At 44.0% G+C, this 13,928-nt stretch overlaps 1 protein-coding gene across 1 annotated transcript in view; it reads right to left on the bottom strand.

Moving 5' to 3' along the window:
• Window positions 1-2,022: 2,022 nt before the first annotated feature.
• rnf43 (ring finger protein 43) overlaps window positions 2,023-13,928 on the bottom strand; it is a 96,219-nt gene continuing 84,313 nt past the window's right edge. Inside the window, exons 3-9 of the mRNA XM_030439127.1 lie at window positions 9,277-9,351; window positions 9,017-9,151; window positions 8,518-8,619; window positions 8,042-8,212; window positions 7,840-7,942; window positions 6,112-7,617; window positions 2,023-5,982 (exon numbers count right to left, since the gene is read on the bottom strand). Of these exons, the coding sequence (XP_030294987.1) occupies window positions 5,957-5,982; window positions 6,112-7,617; window positions 7,840-7,942; window positions 8,042-8,212; window positions 8,518-8,619; window positions 9,017-9,151; window positions 9,277-9,351 (2,118 nt within the window). The 3' untranslated portion in view covers window positions 2,023-5,956. The remainder of the gene's footprint in view (window positions 5,983-6,111; window positions 7,618-7,839; window positions 7,943-8,041; window positions 8,213-8,517; window positions 8,620-9,016; window positions 9,152-9,276; window positions 9,352-13,928) is intronic.

Consider the following 13,928-nt stretch of genomic DNA (forward strand, 5'->3'; position numbering starts at 1 on the left):
AAAATAAAAGGCTCAAAAAATATCACCTCACCCTAAAAATATGGTGATGTCTGCTTTTGGCAAGGGGGGGCGGTGGGCTCTCTGCATCTGCCATGTGTTTGGCTTGCAAATGATATCTGAGACTCGACGTGCATCAATGGTAACTCATTTCATGTCGACATTACGTGCAGATAACTTTTGTCCTATCAACCGAACCATCTGGCAGTGTTTTGAAAGTAAATTTGCCGTTCATAAGTCCTTTCTCCATTTCCTTTCACTTTCGCTTTTCAGTCCACCCTGTTTTTCACGAATGCCAACCCTGCTTCTTCTTCTTCTGATTCCCTTTCTTATTCTTCTGCCACCCTCTGGATCAAGACTACAGGTGCCATCGACGGCCATAAATCAAACAATGCGCATTTATTTTTTTTAAAATACAGAGTGTTAATCGCACGTTAAAAAAATGAACCGCGTTAAAAGGATGTTGCGTTAATGAGTTATTAACGCGTTAAGTTTGACAGCCCTAAAACTAATAAACTACTCCTAATAAACAGAAGTACACGTTTAAAAGAATCTATATGATATTTTGGGAAATGTGGTTATTTACGTTTTTTGCTGAGCTTTAGGTGAGAAAATTGACACCACTCTCATGTCTGTATGCTAAATAAGAAATGTATTAGCTTAGCATGGCACAAAGATAGGAAACCAGGGGAAACAGCTTGCCTGGCTTTCTCAAAAAATAATCAGATAGGCATACCAGCACTAAAACACGCCCCAATGACAACATTTTTACTTTTGTTGTTGTTTCCCACTGTTTCCATTCTTTGTGCTAAGCTAGGCTAACCGTATCCTTGCTGTAGCTTCATATTTTGCCAATAGTAATCAGGGGTTATCAATCTTCTCATCTAACTCGCATCAAGAAAGTGATTAAAAATAAAACTATTCCTCTAACATGAATCGTAGCACGAAAATGTATGATTCCAAGTAGTATTTAAAATCAGAACAAAGGTTTTGTCATTTATCTAGCCTACTTAGCTCCATAGCTTTTGCATTGACTAGCCGGAGTTCAGCATTGATCACATCATCATCATTTTGAGATCAAATCATCCCGTCGGCTCTTTTTACGATGTTCAAATGTATTTCATTTATTTATTTTATTTTATTTATATAGCACTTTTTTCAAATCAAAGTTTGCAAAGTGCTGTACAGGGTACAAATGAGCAAGCACTACACACACACACACGAAAACACAAGTTTCCATCTAGCTCAGGTGAAAGCTGAAGTTATTAGGGTTTTTAAGTTGCCTGGGTGCAAAACGGAGGATATGAAAGCAATGATTCATAAATCGGAGGTTGATTCAAAGGCTAAATTCGATCTCTAGCACAATAAGTGTTTGTCATCCGTTTGAATTGTATTTACAATAGATTTTTAATGATTAGTAAAGGTATTTGTCGTAGCTTGAAATTCTTACTCCAATAATCATAGCACTTTTGCAGTTAGAAGTTCTAAGTTCAGGGCTGCACAGAAATGTTCTTGAGATAAACAATTACAAACATATTTAAAATCGTATAATATAAATGCTCTTCATACTGTAAGATCCTTTATTATAGTTTCCTTTTTTTTGGTCACTTTGACACTTTGAGCAGGAAGTCAGTCAATTAAAAGAGAACCATTTAGCCTGTTAACTGTCTGATAGAGTATGTGCTTGCTTTTTCAAAGGTTCAATGTATTGAGCAATCCATTTTTTAGCAGCAGTTATCTGAGTTGTTACAGTGGTGTGAATTTGTTTTTAACTTCAGTGAATAATTGAACCTAATTATCCATAATTATACAAGAAAGCTCTTTGAATTATGTTTATGGATGTTTGCTGAGGTCTAACAGAATCTCATATAGTTTTAAGGAAGCTGATTCAAACAGTGTGAGGTAACTATTGGTGAACTATATCTTGAACAACACTTGGCGTGCACGCACAACTCAGTCGATACTGTGGGGCACCGGACGTTTGTCTGGCCGCTGCTGCAAATAAATACATCCAGCACAGAGGTTTTTATTTCAAAATAATTTATTTGCATATAATTGGAATGAAGACAGGTTGATACATCTGTGATGGCACTGGTCAGTTTCCATATAGAAACATTCAGTCTATACAGAAACCACTCTTTCAAACCTGGACAAAATGGATAAATATATTAGTAAATAAATATATTAGCGACATGTCACTATATTGAAATGTTCTATTATATATAAAATACAACACTATTTCATTTCTGTTTTTGTTTGTTCTCTTTTTGTACACAAAGTATCCAAAATATACTGACATATCCCTTAAAAGTTCTGGAGGGATTTTTTTTTTGACTCATAGAAAAGGCAGTTTCAGCTCATTATTCTTGCAAAACATAACAAAACAAACACATAAACGACACAAAGAGAAAGATCTTGAACAGGATGAAATCACATTGGATATTCTGCAGCATCACAAAAATGTGCTGATGGTTTTTAGGTTTTCTTTAAATTAACACTGGGAGATTAATGCTTTTTTTTTTTGTCTCGATATAAAATCTGTTTTAGCCAAAGTGCTGCTTGTAATTCAGTCATTTCCATCTCTCACTATTGGAGATTGTTTGGGGCACGGGGAAAAAAAAGGAAAACAGATGGGGGGAAACCCTGATGCTTTAGCTGGAGGACGCTGCGTTGACACATTCAAAGTGAGGTATTGACACGCGGGACTGCAGTTGAACCTTTCTGCATGATTGTCCGAAAATGATTTCCACTTCAGTTCTGCCAAAAGCACATTTCATTCTGAGAATTTTACGGAAAGCAGAAGACAAAAAAAAAAAGGCACAACACATATGTTCATATATGTCATAAGTTCACTGTGTTCAAGATTTTGCCTCTTTGGTTCGACAGGTAAGAGCTTAATGTGTTGGGACCTTCCTGATTTTTAGGGATTGTGGACAGTTTGAGAGAATAAGGCACACGTAAGGCTTTAAGTGCTACTGGTTACATTGCAATACCCACAAGCTATTTGTCTGCTCTTTGTTTTGAGCTGAACTGTAAATGAACTGTATCTGACTGCTTTCACATTTTCACTTTAAAGGAGAGTCTACGCTTTAACAGAATTCCTATTCCTCTGATCTCAAATGATTCAGTCTGGTACATGAGAGCATGAAGTCTGTGGTTACGCTGAAAATCAGAAGGCCGCCTTTGATCGCACGGTGAGGCTGACTTTTATCCAGACAGCTGAAGTGTTCAGAGTAATTTTTCCTGGGACATCAACACATTTTTGAATCTGTTGGTCTGCCAGAGAACAAGGGGAGAGGGAATAGCAGGAAACAGTCATTGAAACCTTAATTCTGTTCTTTGTATTTTCGAGGGACAGTTTAGAAAGTATTCATCTGAATGGAAAAAAAAAACCCTGTAAAACACTGTATTTGATTTTTGATTTAAGGTGGATCTTCCTTCAAGTGCAGTTAGCTCAAAAGCAGGGATTGGCATTTACCAATTCTGATATCATTGCTGTACCTTAAAGGCCCTGTTCAGACCTGGCATTACATCACCTCCTGTGACTACTTGTGATTAGCTCTCATTTCCCTGCACTATGTGCAAATAAATAAACACATTACAAGCCATGAAAAGGCACAATGCTTTTTACACAAAGAAATACATATCTTCATGTAAAGCATGTGCCGAATTTACAAGAAGGCCTAAATAGTTGAGAATTTGTCATAGAAAGTGTTTCACATTGTTTATAAAGTATCTCCCAACTCAACAACTCACAAAATGGAGTGATTTTTAAAGGGGGTCTGGGGACTTACTTTACAGACAATAAAGACGTTGCCTATATTTGTTACCGTTTACCACATAAGTAAAATTTGACAGGTTTAGCATCAATAAAATGGTCTTCTTTTATACATTCAGTGTAAATAATGTAATCAGTTGAAACATTATGTTCAAATAAAGCTGAAAAAGTGTGTCAAACATTAAGTTCTATCATTAGATTTAGTATCCGCTATTTCGTATTTTGCTTAGTGTATTTAGTTCCTCCTCACTCAAAAACTCAAAACAAGATTTGATGAGCTAGTTCAATGGCTGGACTGCTTAAAACAATTGAATGTGGTCTGAGTGAGCCGATCTCAAAAGCGTCCTCAATGTGTCTTGGGGGCATTCACATCTGTACTTGTGATTGGGTGACTCTGGAGACATGTTATTACCAGGTCTGAACAGGGCCAAGGTGAATTCTCGACATTTTTCCAGTGTTTGATTGTTCCTGAGATATTTCTCAGGCTCTATTTACCTGCCAGTTTGATATCATGGGAAAAGAACACCAAGCATTTATCAAACTGGTGTCAACGCAACAGACTGAACTGATGCTTGGGACTGTGAGGTCTACCTATTGTACCTAGCATGGCTTTGCTCCAGTTATATCATTAAATAGTCACTATCTTTTCTATGGCTGCAATGTAGAACATTTTTCTAGAGCTTTAGTTGCTGGAGGACACGGGTAAGGTTTATCTTTTTCGGAGGATAAACCAACATTGTGATGAATAAGGCATTGAAGGAGCAGAAGATTGTCGTCCTTGTGATGAGGCCTGTTCACTCTGCACTGATCGGGGGGATTTAACAGCACTGAGGTGAAACGTGTGAAGTAACCACTGGCAAGAAAAGTGAAAAGAACAAGACAATAGCTTGTAATGACGACCACATAATTCAGTCAAACTGGTTGGTTTTGAAAGATGAAAAAAAAAAAAAAATTACAGGCTACAAAAAAAAGGAAAAAAAAAAAAAACAGAAAATGATCCAAAACACAAACAAACATGTTGAAAACAGCTGCCATAATTGAAATAATGAAAACAAGGCCCATGCGAGGCATAGCAACCTCAGTGACTGCTTGTTGTTTGAGGGGCCGAGCATCAACCTTTTTTGGACTTTCTGTTGAGTTTATGTATGGAAGCTACATGGTTGTGACCCAAAACAAAAAACAACAATCACTACAGCAGTACCTTTAAAGACCCCCTGTGTGTGAGGCATGTTAAGAAATCTGAGCTGAGGTAGGCTGGAGAGAAATGCTTCTCTCAGCTGAGACTGGACTCAGCGGAGGAAGACCAAGATCACGCACGTGAAAGTAAGTACCTCTAAAATAAAATCAAGTTATTCTGTAAATAGAGTGAGCGATGCAGAGATGGACTCTCACTTCATGAGGGCTCGACACCCAGAGCAAGGATCAATTGTTGGTTGTCACGGAAACTTGTGATATCATGGTGGTAATGTAAATGTCTTCCGATAACTGACGAGAAGAGGCACAGAACACACTTTTCCCCCCTTTGTGGTGTATGAGTCGATTCCCCAGCAACTCCCAAACACTTAAATCATTCAATACATTCTGATGTATTACGAAGGGTCCAGCATTATCATAAACTTATGTATGATCTAATCACAATCATTTCAATTAAGAATGGATATAACCCACTCTAATTTAGCTGAAAGTACAGCCGCAATGACTTGATTAAGCGATTAGTCGATCAAAAGAATAACAGTTGCCATCTATTTTGATCGATTAACCATTTTTCAAGCCAAACCATCACACAACTGCTGTTTCCAGCTTCTTAGATGTGAGGATCTGTCATTTTCCTCTGTCGTCTATGAGTCTTTGGGTTCCGGACAGCTGACTGGACAAAATACATCACAGAGCTAGAAAACTGTGATGAGCATTATTTGCATTTTCTTTTGGACATTTTATAGACTCAGCGACTAATCAATTAATCTTGAAAGTGACTGGCAAATTAATCGGTTATGTAAATAACTGTAACGGAAAGAGCATGTCAGCATGTGAGCTTCAAATCATGGGAGAAGCCGGGGAATCGTCTGACTGAAGGCATTTCCGTCAGAATTGAGTGGAAGACGATGAGAGCGGTAGCCAATGAGAGGCTTGTCCATTCTGGCTCCTGTGTAGCAGCGTGATAATGGGGGATGCAACAAGTTCTCACACACCAGACTCCTCTTCTGATCCTGCGGACACAACGACAGCTCAAGTCACCTTCAGGATACTATCAATATCAAACAGCACAAAAAAATGTCATTCATTTTTAGCCAAAGATTATGATCATGCTAGGAGAGATACACAAGTGAGACACCCACCCTGATTGTGGTGCAATGCTTGGCAGTACAAACAAATGTCTGTGTTGCGCTCAGCAGCAGGGCCGGGGTGGAACCTGCAGGGTGGCCTGTCCATAGAGGTCCCCGGCCCCAGGAGCTGAGGCTCAGATCGGGCCTGCTGCACCCGCTTTTGCCACACGACATGTGCCCCGGCACAGCAAGGCCAGTCCTCCATACCTCCAGAGTCCAGAATGAGGGGCACAGGGAGCAGGGCGGGGTGCAGCTCAGGAGGAGAGCAGCAGAAGCCCGGGCCCTGACCGTAGTGGATGTGGATGCTACGGTCGTCCTGCAGATCCAGGCTCTGGTGGAAGCGAACGGAGGGGCCGTCGAGAACACAGCCACCCACTCGCCCGAGAGGAGCAGGAGGGTGTCCGTGTCCCTGGTGGCAGCAGTGGGGTTGAAGCTGTAAGGGGATTGGGGACACCAGGACAGGAGGTCCTGTAGAGCTGCTGGGATCATGGTCCTGACACTCTGCCCCGGGACTGGGCCGATCTGTGGGGTCTGGCTTTGGGCACTGGCAGGGGCTGTGCTTAGGAGGGAACACAGGTGAGTCTCTGTCCAGGATGGGAGCAGCCGGAGCAGCTGCAGCAGCAGCCCCCTGCTCCTCCTCTGAGCCTCTGCTCGGGCCCTGGCCATGCTCCCCCTCCTCATAGTGGTGGTGTCTGTGGCGGTGGTAGTGGATGTGGCTGAACACAGTCTGTGGCTGTTCTTCGGGGCAGCCCGCTTTGTTCACCACAGAATCCAGAGACCTAGGCCGGGCCTGGGCACACGCTTCCAGGCTGTTCCTGCGGGGGGCACGCCCAGAACCTGGACCGTAATACACAAATGGATCGTAGTCACTACTCAGAGAGCTACGGAAGGTGGACCAGCTGCCATAAACCCCCTGCAGGGACACGTCAGTACAGTTGAGGACTGAGTCGCTGGAGGAGCCATGGCAGGGCCCTGAGCTGGAGTCACTTGCTGGCCCGTCAGCCAGGTACCCGCTGCGTTCTGTGTGGTAGCTGCCACCTGAGCAGCTGCCCTCGTCCTGCCGGCTATGGGCAGGTGCTCCGCTGGTTTGTTGTGTCACGGAGGCTCCGTGGTGCAGTCTCGAGCTGGATGCACTGCGCTGAGCCGGACAGGACGAGCGATAGTTGTGGCAGGACCGACGGGGGGTGTAGTGGTGGGTGGAAGTCCTGCAGTTACCTCCAATCCCGTGGGGCCTCCCAGGACCTTCTGCAGGAAGGTGGTACCCACAGCTGGAGCCGAGCGGCCTGCTAGTGAGGAAACGTAATGCTTGGGTGTCCCTGGGAGAGGAGCCAGTGTAGTGGCCCAGAGAGGGGTAGGGTCCAGAGGGTCCACGAGGGTAGAGGGGCCTCATAGAGAAGGGAACGGCGTGCTGAGGGAAGGGGTGGTTGCGTGGGCTGCTGTAAGGCTGAGGGTGCAGGAAACTCTGGCTTTGCTCTGGATTCTGCTGGAGTCTGTTCCTCTGCGCCTGCCGCTCCGTCCCTGCGGACCACAACAGCAGTCAGGAAAATACAGAGCACCGCAGGGTTTTTTAATTTTTTTAAAGCACTTATCATATCAGATTAAAAAAAGTCTTTAAAAAAAATCAGAGATGTTACTAGGTCTCATCCAAAACAAGCGGCGAGTCATTATTACTGAAACTGCGCATTTTATTCCGTCAGTCTTCTTAACCAAAACGGAACTGCAAATTTGCTTTTTCCTCACCCATGATGTTGTGCATGCAGAGGGGACAGGTGCGGTGTTGTAGCAGCCAGGGGTCGACGCAGTCTTTGTGGAACTCATGAGCACAGGAGATGATCCGCAAATGCTGCGACAAAAAAGGAGATAAAGAGGATAGGAAGATTTGAGGAAAGAGAAGGACCAACACATCTACAGATAAAGTGTGTTTGTCACTCTCTCCTCTTACCTGCCCGTCCTGGAAGTCCTCCAGGCAGATAGCACAGACGGGGCTCGAGTTGGAGCTGCTGGCCGACCCCCAGGCTGCACGATGGCGCTGAGAGCCCGAGCAGCCCTGAGAGTTGTAGGTTTTGGTCTCCAATCGGCTGATGGCCCGCATGGTCTGCTGATGGACAGAGTCCTGCTGGCACAAGAAGCGAGGGGGTTGAAAAGCGAGATCTCCCACTGAGCTATGGATCCAAACAGAAGCCGATCCACCGCAAGGCTGCAACTTATGATTATTTTCATTAGCGATTCATTTGGCAATTGTTTTTACCATTAATAGTTTAAGTGATGGGTCTATAATTTGAACCTTTTTGCTTGAAAAATGGCTCAAATGATCAGTTGATTATCAAAATAATTTGGCGATTCATTTTTCTTTCGGTCAACTAATCAATCAATCGGCACCTTTGTCTCTGTAAGCTTTACACTTTTGCTGTCACTCACCCAGGTTCTGTTGGACTTGCACTTGTAGCGTAAAGCAAAGATCAGCACGATGATCAGAATAGCAAGGACGATGGTGAGCAGGATGCCCACATCATAGTGCAGCTGAACAAAAAAAGGGAAAAGACGATGGAAAGAGAGCAAATATTTAGACTGATTCGCAGATCTTTCTTAAATATCTCTAGCGTAATTACTTTGTACTCAGTGTAGCAAGAAAATCCGGTAGAGAAGTCATGTTCAGAACTAAGCACAGCAGCAACGTCGCACAGCAATGACTTGCTCTTTCAGGTCTTGTAAATCTGTGAAATGCCCTTTAATCTGTCTCCGACCCTCTCATCCAGCCCGCATCAAAACATTCTGACCCAAAGCAGCATTAAACACCGAGGCTCAGGTGGCCTCTCAGCTACCATGAAGCTGTCTCACAGGCGGATTCCCCTTCTCCCGGTCAGTGAGAGGAAAGTTTAACGTATATGTGTGTGCGTGCGCGTGTTTCAGTGCTTACAGATTGCGGCTGCTCCACCATGATCTCAATGCGAACTTTGGCCTCCTCGTTCTTGTTAACCAAGCCCATCAGCTGCTCAGCGTCCTTCGCCCTCACCAGCACCACTGGACGGGAAAGGGAGTCGGTTTCCCGCAGCTGTGTGAGAGAGGCGCACAGAAAACAAAGAAAGAGTGTGACGTTTTTTTTTCCTTTTGCTGCATTTTGGTTTTTGCAACTTGCAATTTTCTGATATATTCTTTTAAAGAATGTGGCACTCTCACCTCGGCGGCAGCATTGGCGTCATCACTGACATCAAAGATAACAGCCTGAGCTCCCTTATCCAATGCCATGCGAGCCTGAAGGAGAAACACAGGAGAGACTACAGTTAAAAAAAACAAACAACATAAAACTGGGACATTTAGAGGAAATTCTTCTACTAATGTGATCTGAATAATGGACAAAGCTTGTAACTCCACCACTCAGAGGTCAGTTATACAGTGGACAGTTCATGTTCATACAGAAAACCATACTGGTCCAGTTAGTGTCTAAAGCCACCACTAGGTGACAGTGATGCACTGAGCATCGCGCCTCGCAGCTGAGCCCAAAGTACAGCTCCTCCTGCCACTTTCCAACCTGACTCTGGCTAAAAAAGCGTCTGCAGGAATCTGAAGGCCACAGATCTGCTGCCTGATCCAAACCTTTCAACAACATTCAATGTGCAACCAAAAAGACAAGAGCGGAGGATTATTTGACTGCGGGATTAAAGAAAAGGTGAAATACTGAATGAAGTTAAACTTAAATGGGTGAGGCATCATGCAAATGAGGGACATTTTGTATTCAAACTAGGCTCTGAGGCTGTGCTGCAGGTCTCTCACCCCACTGGTTACTGCCCAGCGGTGCTCAGCCTCAATGTAGGCCATGGCCAGCACAAGGCAACAACTGAATGTGTGCAGCAGAGCACGGTTTACTTTCATAAAGACTCCCGAATGTAGTTACAACACCCCACAGAATCAACACATCTCTTCATCTCCTCCCATTTGTGTTATATTTCATAATATCAACAATATGGGGAAATATGGGGTATACAGATATTTTTGGGGATTTGGGGTGCTTTTTAGGTGCTACTCCACGCTTTGCCCTCCTGCCCTTTCACAGTACACTGTACCATCTGACGTCCCAGCCAACTTAAGTGTTAAGTCTGAGGGACACGAGAAAGGCGTATGTCAATAAAACTGTGTATTGCACAGGTTAAATAACAACACATCAAAATACTATACATGTCAGTAAAATACAAAACAAATTTTGGCAGCCTAAATTGAAGCCCAGAGACTGTGGGAGTGAACCAAAATGGTAAAGTCAAGGAGCAGAAAATAAAAAACATGAACTAAAAAGATGCTATAAATCGTTGCTGAGACTCAACAATCAAACATCTTTCTCCGGAAATCGCTTTTTGCACCTTTAAAGTGAGCGTCTGTAACCTTTTCATATCAAAGGTGTTGCATAGTAAATAACCACAGGTGACGAGTAGAGAGCAAAGTCTAATGTTAAACTATAGCGAAACAACAGCAAAAGTAGAGAAGAGTCATCAGTAACCTGGCGGTCAGCAGACTGACTCAACAATGTAAGCACCAGAGTTCTAATCTATCACAACTTTATGACATTAGCAAACATAAGCCACCGTGAGCTAATGGTCCAAAAACGCTGCAGTGGCAAAAATCCCCTGAATGTACTGAAATGACAAAGGCAACATTTTAATGCGATTCAGCACTTTATTCAAAAAAGACTGAATTTACTGATTATTCTTCAGAAGTTACATAGCGTCACTTTAACACTAACTCACTGGAGTAAACCACAAATGTAAAGCGGATTACACATTTCACAAGCTGTAAATACCGTTAAGACTGTGTTACGTCACCATAAGCATTTTGGCTCACTTGTAGAAAACGTAACGTGTATATTAGCTGCTGTCATCTCCCCACGCACATTAGTAATGTAGAGATATTGTCATTTCTATGAGCTGCAGTCATCATGCACCTTATATGTGTGTGTGTGTGTGTGTGTGTGTGTGTGCTCCGCCGCGACAAGGCCTAGGTTGACCTGAAGCTGTCTTGTGTAGCTGTGTGGAGCTGTTTCCTGCTTTGGCTCGGCAAGAAAACAAATCGCCGCCTTTTCATCAATATCTCATCACATGCTCTGAAGCATCTGGCATCTGCCAACACTTAATGAGGAGGAGACACAAGTTTAAACACCTAATCGCCCGGGTCAAATGCAACACTAAACAGCGATTCCTAGCCTACAACTCAAGCCCAGGGCAGGAAGGAGTCAGGTACAAGTGTCACTACGTTGATCTCTTAATCAAGTTTATGAGAAACCTGTTCTGCAGAGCGGCAGCGAACACTTTGGAAAGAGAAAGTCAGGTTTCGCACAAGCGGAACGTCAGAAGTGTAACCCTATGTATTTATTTCCTTCAAAGCGCATTTCAAACCATCAAATTAAAGCATCGTGGGCACTAAATAGCCGTGTGTGAGTGTGTTTTTTGAGCACATGGGCGCACGCCGTTGAGAATTAGCAACGCTGTCCCACAGAACTGCTGGTGGTATCCCAAGGCCGACGCGTTGACGGTCAGAGAGAGGTCAAATAAAAAACTAACATATCCCCTTTGATCTGGCTTCCAGATCTGCTGCAACAGCCTTTCCCCTGTTTCATCAGAGCAGTAATTGTAGTACATGCATGGGCCTAAATGGGGTGCGGTCACAAAGGAATAAAAAAAAGAAGAAGCTGGATCTTTGACATGTGGGGATTTGCTTTACCTGGGGTTCAAAAGTTCTCTGTGCTGCACAGAAACCATGCATCCTCTAATAATCATGGTAATAAGTGGAGGGAGGCCACGCTTGTGTGGCACAGGCAGTAAAGAAGTTTCAAACCGAGTGTTCAGGAACATATCATAATATACGTCTCCGATGCCTGCTGCTGTGGTCTTATTATATGTCAGTATTAGTAGTAGTAATACCACAGTGTGGTCGCCTCGCTGTGCGCCTCTCCTGAGCCACACACCCAGAAGAGGCCTGAGAGATCTCATTACATGATTAATAGCAGATATATTTAACCTTTAATGGTGCGGTGAAAAGAGCAGCTCTGACGCTAACAAGACAGTTAAAGCGACTGCCAGCGCGAGGGTTTCAACATCTCCTCGTCTTATTATGGTCGGAACTGAAACAGACATCTCTGTGGTCGGGTGAACACCCATCCTCACGGGGCTGCAACCTGACACGTGTGATTAAGCACTTTTTGGCAATTTGAGCGAAAACAATTGCAGCATCGGAAACGACTGTGGTTCACACGGTTATACAGCGAACAGACGTCATCGCTGGGAAACTCACAAACAATTGGCAGACCACAACAGCCTGCTTCTACTTTCAACGCTGCCGGTGGGTTCTGTGACGGAGGGTTTTTTTTGTTTTGTTTTGTTTTGCAGAGCGGAACGATCTCAGAAGAGGCTGGCGAGGAGCTGCAGCAGAAGCAGCGGCGGCGGGTCGCGTGGAGCTTCTCCGCACACGACAGCTGTCACAAACATAAACACACCCGAGGGCGCAGAGACGGGGAGAGGTACTGTGAGGTCACACAGGTACACAGGCAGGTAGGCGTTCGCCACAGACAATACAGAGCTTACAGTCTTATCGTGGGTTTCCTCTATTCATTCAGCTACGGTGACCGAAAATGAAGGAAAAATGTAAATATCAGAAATATTCATCTTGTCTTATTACTGAGCTCCCCGTATGGTAGGAAAATCAGGTGTATGGCGGGCTGCAATTAATTCAGTGTGACAGGAAGCAGTGTGAGAAACATGAAACTGAAGCAGCTTAATTATTATCATACATCCGTGATTTTCCTGCTGTCTCATAACAAAATGTCTGAGAGTCTACTTTAAAAAATGTATAAAAGAGGTTTTGAGGTCCTGAGCTGAGAATGACGTCACACTTTGTGTTTTAAGCTTCTCTGTTCTTTGTTTTGGTCGCTGGCCTGGCTGCACGTACACGTTAATGCATGTGAGCGTGCGTGTTAGTCAGTGTTTGGCGGGGGGGGTGTAATGTGTTACAGAGGAAAGCATCACGGTAATCACATTACATTTGTCTGTAACGCAGTAGTTTAACGCATCACTGTTCCTAAATTCAGTTATCACAGTTACTGATCAAACAATAGTATCGTAACGGCCCCGACGCTGATGTTCCTGCATGTGAGTGTGCATTTCAGCACACGTTATGACATGTGTTGTGTTGACGAGATATCAGCTGTGCTCCCTGTCCGATCTCTGCCGCCTCGTTGCTTTGAGCGGGAGCTGACAGGCGGGCCAAATCTTACATAATGCACCTTTAAAAAGGGTAGCTCCGTCGGTTTTTACACATTAAAGCGTGTTTGCAGGTCTTGGGGAGCCCTACTGCTTGTGTGAGAAAAAAAGCAGTGTAAAGCTCGAGAGGAAGCTGCATGTAATCTGATCAACTGCCTCCAGTGATGTCACTCAGAGGCTGGGTTGCACTGTTGGGTAAGCCACCGAGTGACATCACTGGAGGCAGTTGATCAGATTACATGCAGCTTCCTCTGGAGCCACAAAAGGCTTTATACCAACTTTTTTCACAGATGCCGCAGAACTCCTAGAGACCTGTAAACACACTTTCATGTGTAAAACTTGGTGGAGTCACCCTTTAAATTGTAGCACCCACTAAAGCTGTCAGAGGAAAATGACTCACATAAACAAACCAGCGACGAATCTGTGTTCTACCTCAGTCTGAGCAGCACTAGGCTGACTGCAGCATTAACCACAGCTCATCTTGCATAAACACCAGATCAAGTCAGTGATCTGTGCGCTCTCAGAGCGTTGGGTGGCCTGCTCTGGCCCAGTCAGCGCTCTTTGTTTACATCCCCTGGTGAAGTGCGG

This window comes from Sparus aurata, chromosome 13, assembly GCF_900880675.1.
Source record: "Sparus aurata chromosome 13, fSpaAur1.1, whole genome shotgun sequence".
Classification (NCBI taxonomy): Eukaryota; Metazoa; Chordata; class Actinopteri; order Spariformes; family Sparidae; genus Sparus; species Sparus aurata.